General features: G+C 41.3%; 1 protein-coding gene across 4 annotated transcripts in view; it reads left to right on the top strand.

Annotated features, from left to right (window-relative positions):
• HERC2 (HECT and RLD domain containing E3 ubiquitin protein ligase 2) overlaps positions 1-19,112 on the top strand; it is a 231,499-nt gene that overhangs the window by 201,259 nt on the left and 11,128 nt on the right. For all 4 annotated transcript variants that reach the window (XM_032636780.1, XM_032636779.1, XM_032636778.1 and 1 more), the window contains 7 exons: positions 3,111-3,325; positions 11,266-11,443; positions 11,972-12,133; positions 14,178-14,269; positions 14,482-14,621; positions 18,166-18,353; positions 18,903-19,100. In XM_032636780.1, the coding sequence (XP_032492671.1) occupies positions 3,111-3,325; positions 11,266-11,443; positions 11,972-12,133; positions 14,178-14,269; positions 14,482-14,621; positions 18,166-18,353; positions 18,903-19,100 (1,173 nt within the window). The remainder of the gene's footprint in view (positions 1-3,110; positions 3,326-11,265; positions 11,444-11,971; positions 12,134-14,177; positions 14,270-14,481; positions 14,622-18,165; positions 18,354-18,902; positions 19,101-19,112) is intronic.

Here is a 19,112-nt window from a genome sequence, read left to right as displayed (position 1 = left end):
CTTTGCTATCTCACTATGTGGCAGCTGGCTTCATCAGAGCAAGCAGGGGAGAGGGCAGGAGAGCATGAGAGCAAGACAGAAGTCAGTCTTGTGTGAGCTAATCTAGAAGTGACAGTCCATCCCTCTTGCTGTATTCTGTCCATTAGAAGAGAGTCATTAGGTCTAGCCCACATCCAAGAAGGGATTACATAGGGGCGGGAATCCCTGCAAGCAGGGACTCTTGGGAACCACGTCAGAGGCCACCCGCCAAAGGTATCAGGGTCATGCTAGCCTCATAGCAAGGGTTGAAGTGTAGCTCTCTTTTTCTGTTTTCTGGAGAATTCTGTCTTTCAGTTGTTCCCTGGTGATTTTAACATGTATATTTAAAATCTAAAGTTAATTAGTATTTCTATACTCCTCTCAAATTAAAAAGGCTGATCCTTTGTCATCCTGTGTTTTGGCACTAACCTGTTCCCCGAATGATAGGCATTATTATTATTGTTGTTTTATATAGACCATGTGTTTTCTGGATTTACCCAAATGTTATACACATCTTTGGTCACCAATTATTTTGTATGTCTCAGATCTTATATCTGCAGTCATTTTTCTTCTACTTTAAGTGTATATTTTCAGTTTCCTTTTGTGAGGGTCTACTGTTGGTTAATCCCCTGATTGTTTTTGTTGTTTATTTAAAAATATCTTAGCTTTGCCCTTTTTCTAGGTAAAGGATAGTATTTTTGGCTATGGGAATCATATCGTCTGGTCTCTGTTGCAATTATGAAAGCAGCTTGTGGAGAATATGTAAATGAATGGGTGTGGCAAAATCAGGTGGTGGGCCTGATTTGCCAAGCCCTGTTCTAGAGTATAACACTTTCAGTTGACCATTATTTTCAGTCAGCCTATTAAAGGTTTTATTCTTCTGGTTTTTGGCATTCATTGTTGCTAATGCGATGTCAGCAGTCAGATTAATTTTTACCCAAATGAAGGTAATAAATCTTTTCTTTGTAGCTGCTTTCAAGGTCTTTCTTTAGTGATCTACAGTTTCACTAGAATATATTTAGATGTCAATTTCTTTTTACTCTACCTGCCCTTTTTTGTGTTGTTTTGTTTCTGCCAGGTGGTGAGGGATGAGGGGTGGGCTTCCTGGCTCTGAGAAGTGGCCTTTTAACAACTCTGGTAAATTATCAGACATTTTTTCAAGTATTGCCTCTCCCATATTCTCTGTATGATCTGTACCTGAAACTCTTGAGTTCTGATCGACGTTCAGGTGAGGAGATCTATCCCAAATTCTGTCTTCTTTTCTGTTTCCTCTTCTGTTTGTGTTTCTGTGCCATATGCTGGATAATTTCCTTAGATCCATTTTCTAGTTGTCTGATTTCTGTACCTGTTTATAATCTTCTGTTTAATACTTCTGGGTTTTTTGTTTCAACTATGTTTTTTTTAATTTCTGGAAGTTCTGTTTTGGGTTACCTTCTGGTCTCTTATTCTTTGGGGATACTTTCAAGCTTTTATTTCTTTAAACATAATATTGGGCTTTTTTTTCTTCTGACTCTCTCTCATGGTGCCTTCCTTCCTTTTAGATAATGGGAATTTTTAAAACTATGAGCTGACCATTTTCCTTGGAAAATTTGATGTAGAAATTCTTTGAGGCCTAGTTTTTGTTTGTTTGTTTTTTGTATGTTTCGTTTTGTTTTATTTTTGATTTCTCTCAGCTAAGGTATTTTATTACAGGGTCCATGCATTTAATGGACACATTTTAAAAGATGATATCCTAAAGTATCAGAATCTATTAACATCTTAGAAAGCTAAGTATCTCACAGAAATGGGACTCTGAACAATAAAGTTCTGATAGGATGGGACGATTTTGAAGCATGGAAAACTGCTGGGAAATAGCTCCATGAAAGGTGTCTGAGAGGAGGAGTTCCAGACAGAAGACTGAGGAGGGATCAGGCAGTATCTAAATGAAGAGAAAGTAAAAGAAGAAGGCAGCACATTTTCACTTTTTCATAGTGTTGTCTCCTGCCTGTGCTGGTTAAGAAGTTTGTGGTGTCAGAGGCCTAGTTTGAAGTCACTAATCAAACAAGAATTTGTGACCCTGGGTACTACCAACTTTAAGCCATTGTAAATTAAATTCTCTACCTACGGAATTTAGACCATAGGTAGCATTAATTCAGACTGAAAACCAACTCAAGGACCAGCTTTTGTAGTTATGAATTCTCAGGAGAGATTTTCCACCCTCTCATTCAGTCCTAAGTTTTGAGAAAGGCAACTCTCTTTGTTTTCTTCTTAGTTCTCATTCACAGTCTGAGTGAGGGGAAGCACTTCAGAGCCTCTCCTTTCTACAGAGTCTCCCTTTAGGCTTGGCGCCTCACTGCCCACACCCGGTGTACTCGAGAGCCTTAAAACCTTCCCAGGGGAGGCTGACTTTGGGTTCATTTATCCATCTGAATTCTTGGTTTCACTTCCTGTTTTAGTCCTTGAAGTTTCCTTACTGTTGTGTCAGTGCAGCAGAGCATTTGAAACAATGTGAAACAGCATTTAAATTGTTATAGGAGGGGTGTTTGACATGCATCTGGAAATGGCAATCTTGATTTTTTTTTTTTTATGGTAAAGATGTTTTATGTCCCAAATCAATTACCCACTTAGAATGAAAGAAAAGTAGTATATTCTGCTGTGTGATTTGTATGCTGCCTTGCTGAAGTACTAAGTATATGTATAATTTTCATATGGGTGTTTCTGTAGGTGTTATTTATCTGGGATTTGCATATAGTAGCTAATTAAATCGTTTTTGTTTTTCTTGGTATTAATTGTAGTTGCTATTCTAGACAAAAATAGAAATGCTTCCAGGGAAAAGACTGTGTTTTCAAAATACATTTTCTGAATTTGGGGTTTCTATTAATTATGATGTTTTCTTTAATTTTTAGAGATCTGATAAAGCAAAAATAAAGTCTTAAACATTCCTGTCATTTTTAATTTTATTTTTCTGTGGTAAAAAAATCTAGAGCATTGATCTGGTTTATTAATTACTAAAATATAGGTTATTAATTACTAAAATGAACTAATTGGTTTATTATTTACTGAAATATATTTAGATAAAAATCTGATGTTTGTATTACTTTTTCTTGTCTTAGCTGTATGCCACTGGGTATGGTGCAGGCGGCAGACTAGGAATTGGAGGGACAGAGTCTGTATCTACCCCAACATTACTTGAATCCATTCAGCATGTGTTTATTAAGAAAGTAGCTGTGAACTCAGGAGGAAAACACTGTCTTGCCCTCTCTTCAGAAGGAGAAGTTTACTCTTGGGGTGAGGCAGAAGATGGGAAGTTGGGGCATGGCAACAGAAGGTATTATGTGAAAACATCATTTTTAATGTTATGTTTTCCTCTCCTTGTTTGTGTTAATGCTTGTATGGTGTATTGACAGTTTGTTTTTTAAGACAACATTTGTAATAATCTACTCAAAGTTAATGACTCATTTAGCAGAAATAAGTTCACGTGACATTATTTAGGCTTGCCTACATGACCCCTCTGTTGCGGGGAAATCAGTTCCGAATTTTGATTTCTGATTACTAAGTATGGTGAACTTCATCTTGTCCTTTTCCCCCAAGTCCCCTTCCCCTCATCCTGAGTCATCCACTGAATCACAGTTGGCATTTTGTTAATATGCAGATGCTAAAACTGTAAATACAGAGGAAATGGCAGTAGGGGAAAGGGACACACAAATGATATAGTTTTTCAAACAAAGCAACGAAACCCACTAAATTTTTAAAAAGTAACGGGAACTACCTGCCAAATTGGAATGACAGGGCCCTTTGCATCTGAAATAACTAAAGCACCAGACAAAATACATGAAATAGCAGCCCTAAAGACATTGGATAACAGGAAGTAAAGTACGGTCAGTGATCTCCAGAGGTGAATACTGACAATCACGTGTGAGGAGAATATCTGAGAGGCCAAGGAACAGACCACCTAAAAAGATTAGGAGGAACATTCCCAGAGCTCACAGAGGGCAGAGGATAGTGCCCACTCCCAAAACCTCATAATTCACAGGGCACTGAGTAGAGGACTAAGAGTGACAGTGCACAACAGAGGGGAAAGAAGTTAGTCATAGACTAAGTGTTGTTCTGATCCCACCAACAAAGCTAAAAAGCAAGACCTGAAAGGATTGAACTGTTCACAGGTAACTTAACCGTGTTGGAGAGATCAAAGCTCAAGAATGTTTTTATGGATACAAACATACCAAGCACCCAGCAAGATAATATTCACAGTGTTGTTCATCCGGTCAGAAATTATCAGGCACATGTCTCTTCAGTAGTGCTGGGAAAATTGGATATTCAAATGCAAAAGAATGAAATTGGACCACTCTCTTACACTACTCACAAAAATTAACTCAAAATGGATTAAAGACTTGGCTATAAGACCTGAAATGATAAAACTCCTAGAAGAAGACATAGGGAAAAAGCTCTTTCACATTGGTCTTGGCAATGATTTTTTGGCTATGACAGCAAAAGCACAAGCAACAAAGGCAAAAATAAACAAGTGGGACTCCATCAAACTAAAAAGCTTCTTCACAGCAAAAGAAACAACACAGTGAAAAGGCAAACTCTGGAATGAGGAAAAATATTTGCAAATCTTATAACTGATCGGGGGTTAAGATCCAGAATACATAAGAAACTCATACAACTTAATAGCAAACAAAAACCAAATAACCGAATTAACAAATGGGCAAAGGACCTGAATAAGCATTTTTCCAAGAGGCATACAAATGGCCAACAGGCACATGAAAAATTGCTCAAGATCACTAAATCATCAGGGAAATGCAAATCAAAACCACAGTAAGATATCACCTCACAAGTGTTAGAATGGCTATCATCAAGAAGACAAGAGGTAACAAGTACTTGCAAGGGTGTGGAGAAAAGGGAGCCCTTGTACATTGTTGATGGGAATGTAGATTGGTGCAGCCACTGTGCAAAACGGTGTGGAAGTTCCTCATAAAATTTAAAATTGAATTAGCATATGATCCAATAATCTCACTTCTGGGTATATAGCCAAAGGAAATGAAGCCACTATTTCAAAAAGATATCTGCACCCCCATGTTCATTGCAGCATTATTTACAATAGCCAAGATAAAGAAACAACCACTAAGTGTTCATTGACAGACAAATGGAGAAAGAAAAATGTGTTGTGTGTGTGCACACGTGAATATTATTCAACCATGAAAAAGGAAATCCTGCCATTTGCAGCAATATGGATGAACTTCGAGGACTTTATGCTAAGCGAAATGCGTCAGAGAAAGACAAAAACTGTATGATCTCACTTATATGTGGAATCTTAAAAAAGCTGAACTCATAGAAATAGAGAGCAGATTGGTGGTTGCCAGGGGTTGGGGGTGGAGGAAATGGAGAGATGTTGCTAAAAGAGTGCAAACTTCCAGTTATGAGATCAATAAGTTCTGGGGATTTAATGTACAGCATGGTGACTATGGTTAACAATACTGTATTGTACATATGCAAGTTGCTAAGAGCGTACATCTTAAATGTTCTTACTACACACATACAAAAGTAAACATGAAGGATTTGTTAACCTTATTGTAGTAACCATTTCACAATATATACATCTATCAAACCATATTGTGCACCTTAAACTTACACAATATTATATGTCAATTTTATCTCAATAAAGCTATAAAAAAATTATCAGGCACACAAAAGAGAAGGAAAATACAACCCATATAAGGAGAAAAGTCAGTTGATTGAAACTGACCCAGAAGTGATACAAGTGATAGGATTACTAGACAAGAACACTGAAACAGTTCTATCTTCAGTAAGCTAGAGGAAAAACTTGAACACGTTAGGTAGAGACTGAAAGATATTTAAATGCCCAAATCAAAGTCCTAAAGAAATACAATGTCCAAGAAAAATACAATGTTTAAGATGAAAAATACAGTGCATGGGATTAATGGCAGATTAAACATTGCAGAAGAAAAGGTCAGTGAACTTGAATATATAATAGTAGAAACTATCCAAATGAAACAGAAAAAAAAAGAATATATAAAAAGACCTGTAGTATCAGTGAGCTGTGGACAACCTCAAATGGCCCAATACATGCATAATTGGAGTTACCAAAAGTGATGAAGATGGGGATTTTGAAGAAGTAATGGCTGAAAAAATTTCAGCTTTGATGAAAATTATAAACCCACACATTCAAGAAGCTCAGAGAACCCTAAGCAAGAGAAACATGAAGGAAACTACACCAAAGCACATCATAATCAAATTGCTCAAGGCCATTGATAAGGAGCAAAATATTTTAAAGCAGCCAGGGGGAATAATGCCAGTTATGTACAGAATAAAAGGTAAAGGGTGATGGTGAATTTCTGATAAGAAATAATGTAAGCTAGAATACAGTGGGAGATACTGAAAATAAAAATAACTGTCAGCCTAGATTTTTTTTGCTCAGTGAAATTATTTTTTCAGGAATGAATTTGAAGTAGACTTATGCAGGCATACAAAAGCTGAAATAATTCACCACCTCCAGATCTGTACAACTAAAAATTTAAAGGAATTACTTCAAACCAGAGGAAGATTATACCAGATGGAATCAGGGATCTATACAAATGAATGAGGAAATTACTACATGGGTTAATATCATGATGTTTTCCCTTATTATATAAATCTCTTTAAGAGATAATTGAATGTTTTCAGGATATGGTAAAAATGAATTAAGATGCTTAAAACATACATAGGAGTAAAATATATGACAGCAGTAGCACAGAGGCTGGGGTTAGAGGCAGGAAGTGGACATATACTGTTGTGAAGTTCTTATACTATACATGATGTAGTACATGACCCCAGACTACACTCTAATTGTTAGAGATGCATTCTACATCCGCCAAAGCAACCCCGAAAATAACGCAACAAAAAGTTTTATCTGATAAGCCAACAAAGGAGTTAAAGTGAATCAAAAAACATACTCGAAAGAAACCAGAAAAATGAAAAAATGGAGTAAACAGATGAGACAAATAGAAAACAAATAGTAAGGTATAGATCTAAACCAAAATATATTAACAATCACATCAAATGTTAAATGATCTAAACACCACAGTTAAAAGTCATTGTCAGAATGCATATAAAAGCAAGATCAAACAATATGCTACATAGAACAAACTTTGTATTTAACATGTCTATATTTAAAAACACATAAATCGATTAAAAATAAAAGGGTGGGAAAATATGCTAACACAGATTAAAATAAAGCTGGAATGCCTATATTAATATTATACAAACTAGATGTAACATCAGAGAATATCAACAGAGATAAAAAGGGTCATTTTATGATGATGATGTGGTCAGTTCATCAAGAGGACATAATAATCCTAAATGTTTACACAACTAATAATAGATCTTCCAAATATATGAAATTAAACAAAATGACAGAGCTGCAAGGAGAAACAGATTTACAGTTGTAGATTTTAATATCCTTCCTCAATAACTGATAGGTGGATAGAAGATTTGGCAGAAGACTTGAACAACTTTATCGACCAATTTGATCTAATTACCACTATACAACACTACTTAACAAAAGCACATTCTTTTCAAGTACACGTGGAACAGCTGCCAATGTAGACCGTAATTTGGGCCAGAAAACAAATCTGATAAAAAGATTCAAGTTATATGAAAGATTTTCTCTGACCACAATGGAATTAATTAGAAATCAATTACTATAAAGTATGGAAAATCCTCCATATATTTGGAAAGTAAATAAAATGTAAAAATAACTAAAATGTAAAAACTGATGGGTCAAAGAAGGAATCAGTGCTAAATTAGAAAGAATTTTGATCTGAGTGAAAATGAAAACAACATATAAAAATGTGTGGGATCCAGCAGAAGCAGTACTTAGAAGGAGATGTATAGCATGAAATGCCTTTTTATAAAAGAAAAATGATCTCTAAACAATGACCTCAGCTTCTACTTTAAGGAATTAGAATAAGAAAGACAAAGTGAGCAACTAAGAAAGATCAGAGCAAGAATCCATGAAATAGAAAACAGAGAAATAGAGAAGAATTAAAGAAAACAGAAGTTGGTTCTTTGAGAAAGGTAGCATCATCAATAAAACCTCCAGCTAGACTAATCTATCTACCTATCTATACACACACACACACAAATTATAGCAATATCAGGAATGAGGGAGTTTTCATTACTGCAGAACGTAGTTATTGAAAGATGCAGTATATTAAATAACTTTATGCCGACAGATTGAACTTTTTAGATGAAGTGGACAAATTCCTCAAAGGACACACATTCTTTAATGCTCACTCAAGAAAAATTAGATGACTTGAATGGCCCTGTGTCTATTTAAGAAATTGAATTTCCCACAAATAAATCCTCAGGACCAGATATATGACTGGTGATTTCTACCACACATGTAAGTAACAGATAATACCAGTTCTTCACAGTCAATTTCAGAAAATTGAGGAGGGAGTTCTAGCCAATTTACTTTTTTGAGGACAGCTTTATTTTTATATCAAAACCAGACTCAGATGTTATTAGGAAAATATAGACCAGTATCCTTCATGAGCATAGATGTAAAAATTCTTAATATTTTAGAAAGTTGAATCCAACAATATGTAAAAGGATAAAGCAGTAAGGCCAAATGACGTTTTTGCCAGTATTGAATAATTGTTTTAACATTAGAAAATTGATCAGTGTAAAAAAGAAAAACTGTATAGATTATCTCAATAGATGAAAGGCGGAAAAGCATTTGGCAAACTAACATTTGTTTCTGATAAAAACTTTCAGCAATCTGGGAATGAGAGAAAACTTCCTCAGCTTGGTAAAGGGCATCTCTGTTAAAGCTAGGGCTTGACTTCCCTGTTGGCTCAGTGGTTAAGAATCCGCCTGCCAATGCAGGGAACACGGGTTCGAGCCCTGGTCCGGGAAGATCCCACGTACCGTGGAGCAACTAAGTCCATGCACCACAACTACTGAGCCTGTGCTCTAGAGCCCGCGAGCCACAACTACTGAGTGCCTAGAGCCCATGCTCCACAGCAAGAGAAGCCACCGCAATGAGAAGCCCATGCACCGCAATGAAGAGTAGCCCCTGCTCGCCACAACTAGAGAAAGCTCACGCACAGCAACGAAGACCCAACACAGCCATAAATAAACAAATGAATGAAAGAAAGAAAGAAAGCTAGGGCTAATGTGATACCTGATGGTGACAGGCTGACCGCTTTCCCTATCTCCAGGAGCAAGACAAGGACATCTGCTGCTGTCTGTCACCAGTTGTATTCAGTGTTGTTTAGCAGGTTTAGCAAGTGCAGCACAACAATGCAAAGAGGTAAAAGGCATTCAGATTGGAAGGAGAATTAAAGCTGTCCATTTACACATAATATTATTTACGTAGAAAATCTGATGGTATCTACAAAAAAGCTACTAGAATTAATGAGTGTGATTAGCAGGGTTGCAGGGTAGAAGATCAGTAAATAAAAGTCGATTGCAGGCAAATAAAGGAAACGTTTCTGCATTAAAAAAAGTCAACTGTGTGTCTTTATACGTATGCAATCAGAAATTGAGATTTTAAAATACCATTTATGGTACCCTCCCCCTAAAATTGAAATAGTAAGGAATAAATTTGACCCAAAGATATGGATAACTTACAGACAAAAAACTATAAAATATTGCTGAGAGCAATTTTAAAAGACCTAAAATAATGGAGGAGTATGCTGTGTTCATGGATTGGAAGACTCAATATTGTTGATTTTTTGGTTTTCCCCCAAATTAACCTATTGATTCAACCCCTTCCCAATCAAAATTTCTGTAGAAATTGACAAGCTGATTATAAAATTCATGTGGAAATGAAGAGTACCTACAGTAGTCAAGACAGCTTTGCAAATGAGGAGCAGAGTTGGAGGACTGACACTATTTAACTTCAAGTCTCATTTTAAAGATACAGTAATCAAGACAGTGTTGGTATTATTGTATCGAGTGAGAAATATATCAGTGGAGCAGAATAGGATAGGAAGTCCAAAAACGTACCCACAAATACTGATACAGTGAGTGTGGAAAAATGAAACTTGATTCCTCCCTCACAGTTTGCAGTGCATAATACAAAAGTGCAAAGACAATTTATTGGAGAAAAGATGGTCTTTTCCACAAATGGTTTTGAACAATTGGACAACCGTATGGTAAACAGTGAACTTAAATTCTTATCTTGCGCCATTAATATCCAAAATTAAACCAAATACTTCATCTACTTCTACCTGGGCCAAGTAGCCATTCTTCTGTTCAGATCTGGTTTAAAGCATGGACTGTGCCACAAACCCAGTGATCCATCCAAAAACAAGGACTGCAGCCTAAATTCCAAATACCACAGACTGAAATCTTCAGCCTTGCCTAAGGGAACACCTCGATCTTTGAACTTGAATTCTTATCTTGCATCATATGCAAAATTAACTCATAAGTCTAAAACCTACAACTAAAAACTTCTAGAAGAAAACATGAGAGAAAACTTTTGTGACCTTAGGTCAGATGAAGATTTTTAGATAGAACTCCAAAAGCACAATCCAGTAAAGAAAAATAGGATAAATTGGACTTTATAAAAATTGTGAACTTCTCTTTGAAAGACACTGTTAAGAGATGGAAAGCACATGCCACAGACTGGGAAAGCATATTTGCCACATCATATATCTGACTCAGGTCTTATATCCAAAATCATTATAAATAGCTTTCAAAACTCAGTAATAAGAAAAAGAAGTTTGTCATCAGGCTTGCCATGTTATATATAGACTAGTTGACTCCTTAAATGAAATGTTGATTTATAGCAAGGGTGGACAGGCTGTTTCTGCAAAAGACCAGAGAGTAATAAATATTTTAGGCCAGCCACATACATTTTTTGTTGTATATCCTTCTTTCGTCATTTTCGTTTGTTTGTTTTACAACCCTTAAAAAATGCAAAGTGCATTCTCAGCTCACTGGCCTTTCAAAAACAGGTCATAGGCCAGACATGGCCTATCTGTAAGTGCTGGTCTTCCAGCCCCTGATTTAGACTGTACATCTCCTCTCTGGCATTTGAGCAGCTTGTATAAAAGGAGGTAGGTAGGGAATTACATGATTTTGAGTTCAGGCCTGAATGATTCTTCCAGATTGATTTAATGATTGACTTGACAGATGTATGTAGGTTGAGAGGTGTGCATTGAATAAATGAGCAACAAACCAAAAGCCTATATTTAATCATTTAAAAATATTTAAGAATGAAACTATTTCAGTTATATTTGGTGACCTCTTTTGCAGTCCGTGTGACCGTCCTCGTGTCATTGAGTCTCTGAGAGGAATAGAGGTGGTTGATGTCGCTGCTGGTGGAGCCCACAGCGCCTGTGTCACTGCAGCCGGGGACCTCTACACGTGGGGCAAAGGCCGGTATGGCCGCCTGGGGCACAGTGACAGTGAGGACCAGTTGAAACCAAAGCTGGTGAGGAGGAACTGTGCGCGGGAGGCCTGGAGGGACAGCTAGCTGTTGTCGTTATGCTTTGTAAAAATCCACAGTATTTCCTATTCCAGATTCTTTTTAGTTTCAGAGTTAACAGTGTTTTTTTTTGGTGGGAATAAAAACCACCATGGTATATATTCCATGGGTCTTTTAAACAGGATAGTGTTTGAAATACCCTTTTATCTACACTAGTAAATATTACTTGGCATCTAGCTAGAGGCTTTGTCTTCTGGGAGGTCCGCTGTGATTTAGGTGAGGCTGCAGGGTGGGTGGCAGGACTGAGCACTGGACACTGGGACCTGCCTCCTACTGCTGAGATGCTCACAGTTCGGATATGCGAGGGTGTCTTTTGTCTTGGCCTGCAGGACCATTAAGATTCCCTGTTGTTTGTAAAGAATTAAGACAGGCACCCTCCCCCCCACCCCACCCCCAAATCCCAGACGTTAACCCCTCCGGGGAGAGCCTCCTTTCTGTTGCAGTCGGATGTCCTCAGTGCCCCTCTCTCTGCAGGTGGAGGTGCTGCAGGGCCACCGCGTGGTCGACGTTGCCTGTGGCAGTGGGGACGCCCAGACCCTCTGCCTCACGGAGGATGACACCGTCTGGTCCTGGGGGGACGGGGACTACGGCAAGCTGGGCAGAGGGGGCAGCGACGGCTGCAAGGCGCCCGTGAAGGTACGCTGCCTGCCACCGCCTGCGTCTCAGGAGTAGCCTAACTTCATCCTTAGCTTCTTTGCAAAACACATGATGGGTCACTGGGTGAAAAGGGAGTGAAAGCCCCAGAGGTATGAAGATAGTTGTAAGTACTGTTTCGTGCTCTCTCAGGAATGTCTGTGGTCAGCGGGGCTTCACGCGGCCCATGGTTTTATTTAGCACGCGGACCTGTTTGAGGAGAAGGACGACTGGTCCACACCCTTCTGCTCACAGAGGTCTGTAGCTATGCACTGCACTGGTATCTGCTGAAAGGCTGCATCTGGCTCAGCCAGAGGCTGCTAGATGGACATCTGTGAGAAGACGAGAAGAGGCTCCGCCTGAGCCGAGTGGCTCTGGGCAGTTGATCGACGTTTGTGGTCACGACTGTGAATACAAACTCCTTTGTGAATAAGGAGCTGGCAGAGGTTAGGTTCATCGGTGTGTTTAGGGCACATGCTGACTACCTAGCGGCCTGCGGGACGAGAACACAGCAGGGCCGTTCAACTGAGGTGATTTGCTGTGGACTTGGGAGTGTCAGTGCTGTGAAAGAAAGCTAGACGTTGTCTCTGCTCGGCATCCTCTCTTGTTGGGGCTCTGAGACTGCACGTGCAGAGTAGAGGCCCACATGGTGCATGGGCGGCCTGGGGAGGGGGTGGGGAGCCGCCGGAGGCCGTCAGAGTAGGAGCCTGAGCTGGGACTGCCGAGCTGGACTCAGAGCCGTGCTGCTCAGTAAAGTAGCCGCTGGCCATGCATAACTACTTAAGTTTTAACTTAAATCAGTTAAGAGTGAGTAACATTACAATTCACTCCCTCGCTTGCGCTGCCCACATTTCACGTGCTCAGGAGCTGTGTGTGCTGCCATGCTGGTTAGTGAGGGCACAGCAAGCTTCCATTACCACGGGGAGTGGTATTGGCAGGTGCCGGCTAGAGCCAGGGCCTGATGAAGAAGACATCACCTGAGGCACCTGCACCTCTGTGCCATGAAGCTGGCTGCAAGGAGACACCCCTCTTCTTCAGGGCCTCCTTGGCAGGTGCTGCTGGAAAACCTGGGACTCGAGGCTGCCTTCTTGTCCTTATCACCACTTGCTCTTTTCCCTCACAGGTATACAGTATTTTAACCACATTACAGGTTACGTATGGTTTCCACATTTATGAAAAAATTGTTGTGGGCTTTCGTATGTCAAGAAGGCATTAGACAGAGGCTTTGCACCTTGCAGGACTGAGATGTCGAATGTTGGGGGGTGTTGGGGGGTGGAGGCCATTACTGCTATCATTGTGATGGGGGTAGGGTGAGGAGAAAACAGAGAATTAGGGGATAATGAATTTAAATTTAAGTTTGAGAACTTAAGTCTGGAAACAGTCACAGGTAATAAGGAGCATAGTTTGCTAGGTGAGAAAAGATGTCAGCTAGGTAAATGAACCCCAACAAGACCTCTGGGTGCTGGCAGTGAAGGGTCTGGACCCTTGAGCATGCAGGGCTGGAAGTGGGTTCCGGTACTGACCTGATCAACGTCGTGTTTAATTGGAATAACCTGGGCAGGTGGATTGCTAGTGTCTGAAGTCAGAACCCTGGTTGTCTTGGCCATCCGTCCCCCGTTGCCTGCTTCTTCTTCCCTGTGGGCCTGTGCATCTGATAGGGCTGGAGGGCAGATGTGAAGTGCAGGGCTTGCTGGAGAATGGGGCCACCACATCACAAAGAGAAATGGAGTTGGGAGAGTGAATGCTGGGGAAAGCGATCATAGACCTTCAACAGTGACGTGTTCATTTCCAGCAGTATGCGGCAGGTCTCACGGGTGGTGGCACGGCCGCCTGGCTGCCTGTGGCCTGTGCTCCCTCAGAGCCAGGGTTCCTGCCCCTTCTGAGAACACTTGGCTGTGTGGAGTAGGGTTTTACGTTGTAGTAAATGTTTGGCGTAGGAGTAAGGGCTTTCCGAGTTCTCTATTCGCGTCACTGCAGTCTCTATATGGGTGCAACCATCAGCAAAAACCTTGATTGAATCAGTCTAATTAAGCCTTTTCCCTTCTAGATCGATTCTCTGACAGGCCTTGGAGTGGTTAAAGTGGAATGTGGGTCCCAGTTTTCTGTCGCCCTGACCAAATCTGGTGCTGTCTATACTTGGTATGCAAGAGTCTATTTATTTAAGTCCACCAAATCCAGATTGTTAATTAGAAGTCACTTTAACTGCCTTTTTGTAGATAGAAATGTGGTTTCTGTGGCAGGCTGTGGTTTGTGTCTTGCAGTGTCAGTGTGGTGTCTGCTTCAGGAGGGTGGCGCAGGGTGGTAAACAAGATGGCTTTGCATTCACAAGTTCCACGTTTCCTTGTGTGCAGGGGCAAAGGTGATTATCACAGGCTGGGCCATGGATCTGACGACCATGTTAGAAGACCTCGGCAGGTTCAAGGGCTGCAGGGGAAGAAAGTCATTGCCATCGCCACCGGCTCCCTGCACTGTGTGTGCTGCACTGAGGACGGTAGGTGGGAGGCCCAACCTTGTAACTTGGAGGCTCAGGGATAATATGCGCAGCTCTAAGGTGGAGGGGGGATGGGGAGAGTCATACTATACTCTGAAAATACGCCTGTGGTTTTGGCCCTATCGTCTTCAGTCCCTGGTGTTAACACTGGTGAACATGTTGTGTTTCGTGGCTAACAGAGCAGGCCTGATACGGCTGTTTTTAGAAACACTCGCTTGCAAGGTTGGCCTTAGGCTGGCTTCTAGGAGCCTGGATTTCAGGAGGGCTCCCACCAGCCCTAATTGAAGGAGGCTTTGTTAGAATGTTTGCAAAGAGCGTGGTCTCTGCTGAAACCTGCTTCCTTCTGGGGGTCTGGAACTTGGGTACGTGCCAGGCAGAGTGCCTGCCTGACCTGCCCCAGTCAGAACCCTGGTACCGAGTCTCTTATGTCCCTGCTGGACAGCACATCACAAGTGGCCACAACTTGTTACTGAAGGAACTAAATGCGTCTGTGTGACTCCACTGGGAGTGGGGGACCCTTGGAAGCTCACTCCTGGTTTTCTCTGCACTTCACCCATGTGCCTTTTCCCTTAGCTGATTTTGCTTTGTGTCCTTTCACTGTAATGAATTATAGCTCTGAGTATGATATATGCTGAGTCCTGGAGTTCTCCTAGTGAATCATCAAAACTGAGGGTGGTCTTGGGAACCCCAAGACAGTGGCAAAAGGGAGTTACAGATGGAATTAAGATTGCCAAATCAGCTGACTTTACAGTATGGAAATATTCTGAATTATTAGGTGAGCCTACTAAAATCTCACACACCCTTCAGTGGAGAAAAGGAGGCAGAAGATCAGTGAGAGAGATGTGATGGAAGAAGGGGAAGGAGAGATTTTCCAATTACGAGAGGGTCTCAACTTGCCATTGCTGGCATTGAAGGTGGAGTGAAGGGGCCAGGGAGTATGGGTGGCTGCTGGAAAACTGACATTCCCCAAATTTTGCTCCCTTTAAAAGGCTTCGGTGAATTATATGAACACGTGCCCTTTAATTAGTTTCGATGAATGAGTTTCATATATGAATATGCAACTTCTGTGGCTTGTGGTGGGACTGATGTAGTTCTTGATGAAGAAATTACAACACACTTTTATTTCCTTTATTATAATTTAAAAATTTTTGAAACATATATATAACACACTTAGAGAACAGTTGCAAGTATAGTACAAAGAACTTTTTCTTTTTCCATGTGAGAGATAGGTGATGCCATGATGCCCCATTACCCTGAACAAGTGTGTATTTCCTACAGTGATGGGCCCTGTGCTACATAATCACAACATGGCCTTCAGTGAGAAAATATACACAGTCGTCACTCCACCTGACCTCCCTCTCTCTCCCCTCACAACATGGGCTCCATCAGCTGTGCTGCTCTCGTCTCTGTTCTGAGACAACCCTCAGTCACCCCTCAGGGTCATCCTCGTCAGTCTTCTTCAGTCTTTTTGGACTTTTTGGACCTTGACACTTTTCACACTGGTTACGGGCTGGTTATTTTGTAGAACATTTCTCAATTTGAGTTTGATGTTTCCTCAGTAGATTCAGGTTGCACATCTTTGATCTTAATTTATCCTGCATTCCTAACTCATTCTCAATTCATCAGGTGACATGCGTGTTCTCTTTGTCCCATTACTAATGGTGTTAATATCAGTCACTTGATAAAGGTGGTATAGCCAGCCTGTTCCACTGTGAACATCCTTTGTAACTAATAAGTATTTGGGAGGGTGTTTGAAACTATATAAATATTCCTTTTTCACTGAACATTTTATTCTCATCAGATATTTAAATTTTTGTTGGTTTGTTTTCATCTTGTCGGACTCATGGTTTCCTAATTTATTTAATGAGTTACATATAAGCTGTTGCTTTTACTTACCTTGATGCTCAAATTGTGCCCTGTTTGGCTGGTTTCATCTCCTGAAGTTCCCACCCCGTCATTCATTGAGTACTTCCTTGCTTTCTGGCACAAAAAGACCTTCTGTCCTCGTCTTGACTCTCCATGTCTCAAGCTTAGAATTGTCTGTTTCCCCAAGGAGCCCTGGTGCCTTTAGAGGAAAATGGTGTTTGAAAGACAAGGTCAGGTCTATAGGTGTGCTCATCGCTAATGGAATGTCACTGCTCCCAGGCCTTCTTAGTGGACAGAGCTAGGGAATATATATGTAAATAATACACAAAATTACATCTGTGTTTATTTCTATATGTATATATGTACATAGAGTACCACTTGTTCACACCAGTACCCCAAGGTACTGGACCACAGGTTCATTCTAGTTTTCTCTCTTTCCATACTTGTTACTCCTTTCTCTTTCGGTAAGAAACCTGGATCCCCTTACTGAGTAAGTGATTCACTTACTCTTCCTGTAGTGGCTGGTGTCCCGTCGTTGCCTTTGCCTTCTCCTCTGTGTGGATCCTCACCTCACTTGGGCTGTGACTGCCCACTCTGGACCGTGTCCCCACATGGGTGTACTGCTCCCTGCTTTGGCTGACTTCCCACACCTGGCTACCCTCTGTGTGTAAGTCCTTGTCTCTCGTGCACTCTGATTCCCTGCACCCGGCTGTGCCTCTGCGGAGAGGCTCTCTTCCCCTTGCTTGCACTCTGACACCTACCCAGTGGCTTTAGGACTGAGTTCTCCAGAGCAGGAAGGGGCAGGACACAAGCACACTGCCCTTGATCATGCGGGCCTTGCACTTTGCACAGTGGTGCTTATGGCTTCATGGCACCCTGAGGAGTCTGTGGATTTGCAAGGCTTGTGATGTTTCTAAAGAACTAAACTCATTTCTATTCTAGTCACCACCTTACCCATACAGTGGAGTTTCATGGTTGGGATCTAGTATGGTATGTTGAAAAATATGATTCTCATCAGTGAGATATGAATGAGAGATTCATATCTCATGTTTAGGATATGAATAACCATTGGAAGAACATGTTCCTTTAAAACATGGATTTTGTTTAGTTAAAAACTGACTTTCTCTTCCTTTGACATACAAAATCAATTTGGATTGTAAGTATTTACCATCTGTTTTTTTTTTTTCTTTGCGGTATGCGGGCCCCTCACCGCTGTGGCCTCTCCCGTTGCGGAGCACAGGCTCCGGACGCACAGGCTCAGCGACCATGGCTCACGGGCCCAGCCGCTCCACGGCATGTGGGATCCTCCCGGACCGGGGCACGGACCCGTGTCCCCTGCATCGGCAGGCGGACCCCCCACCACTGCACCGCCAGGGAAGCACTACCATCTGTTTTGATGTTACTTGTTCTGAGTAAGAACTGTTCCAGTAACATGCTTAGTCCTGTGAACAGACACGGTTGGAAAAGCCGTGTTAGCAGCAGGGGAAGGGTCCTGGGAAGCCTGCTACCTCTTTGAGTGTTGTGATTAGAGACATCTAGATCACGATAAGGTTAACATTTCACAGACAACCGCCGACACCCAGCTAGAGGGCAGCGAGGACTGTATGTGTGGGAAGATAGTGGTGGTTGTGCGTTCATTGGTCCTAGTATACAAGTCCTTTTTCTAAATCTGCATTAGGTGAAGTTTATACATGGGGCGACAATGATGAGGGACAGCTGGGAGATGGAACAACAAATGCCATCCAGAGGCCTCGGCTGGTAGCTGCCCTTCAGGGCAAGAAGGTCAACCGTGTGGCCTGTGGCTCAGCACACACTCTCGCCTGGTCAACGAGCAAGCCCGCCAGTGCCGGGAAGCTCCCTGCACAGGTCAGTGGCGATTGGGTGAGTGGGCCAGCAGGCATGCAGGTTGTGGCGATTGGGTGAGTGGGCCAGCAGGCATGCAGGTTGTATTGAATTATGCGTGTGCAAGTGTGCGCCCATTTCGTTTTCCCCTTATACATTTACAGAGGTGCTCTACTGAAAATAATTTATAATTATTGGTAATGGTAAGAACAGTATTTTTAAGAACATTAATTATTCACACCTGTCGACATTCTGTGTGTATCAGTGTGTCACCTTTATTCAAACTTTTATAAATTATATAAAACCATTCTGGTAGTTCAGGCTGCATGTTTTCTGTAGTAAATATATTTCAATATGCTAATTTTTTTTAACGTTCTCCGTGGTTTACGTTTCTTGGCTCAGGCAAAATGGCCAAAATATTATTTTAGAAACAGCAAGATTTTTTAAACCAAACTCAGAAGTCATAGTGCTTCTCTGTTTTCAAAAACAGTATTTTCAGAATCCATCTACTATACTATGGCTTACCTGTGCGTTTGGCGCCTAAGTTGACTTAACGCAGTTTCCATGTTTCAGGTCCCCATGGAGTACAGTCATTTGCAGGAGATCCCAATCACAGCACTGCGGAACCGGCTGCTGCTGTTGCATCACATCTCAGAGCTCTTCTGCCCCTGCATCCCCATGTTTGACCTGGAGGGCTCGCTCGATGAAACTGGACTCGGGCCTTCTGTGGGCTTTGGCACTCTGCGAGGAGTTCTGATATCCCAGGGAAAGGTACCGCTCTGG

This window comes from Phocoena sinus, chromosome 7, assembly GCF_008692025.1.
Source record: "Phocoena sinus isolate mPhoSin1 chromosome 7, mPhoSin1.pri, whole genome shotgun sequence".
Taxonomy (NCBI): domain Eukaryota; kingdom Metazoa; phylum Chordata; class Mammalia; order Artiodactyla; family Phocoenidae; genus Phocoena; species Phocoena sinus.
Note: the sequence above shows the minus strand (reverse complement) of the source record. Positions and strands in the feature narration are given on the sequence as shown.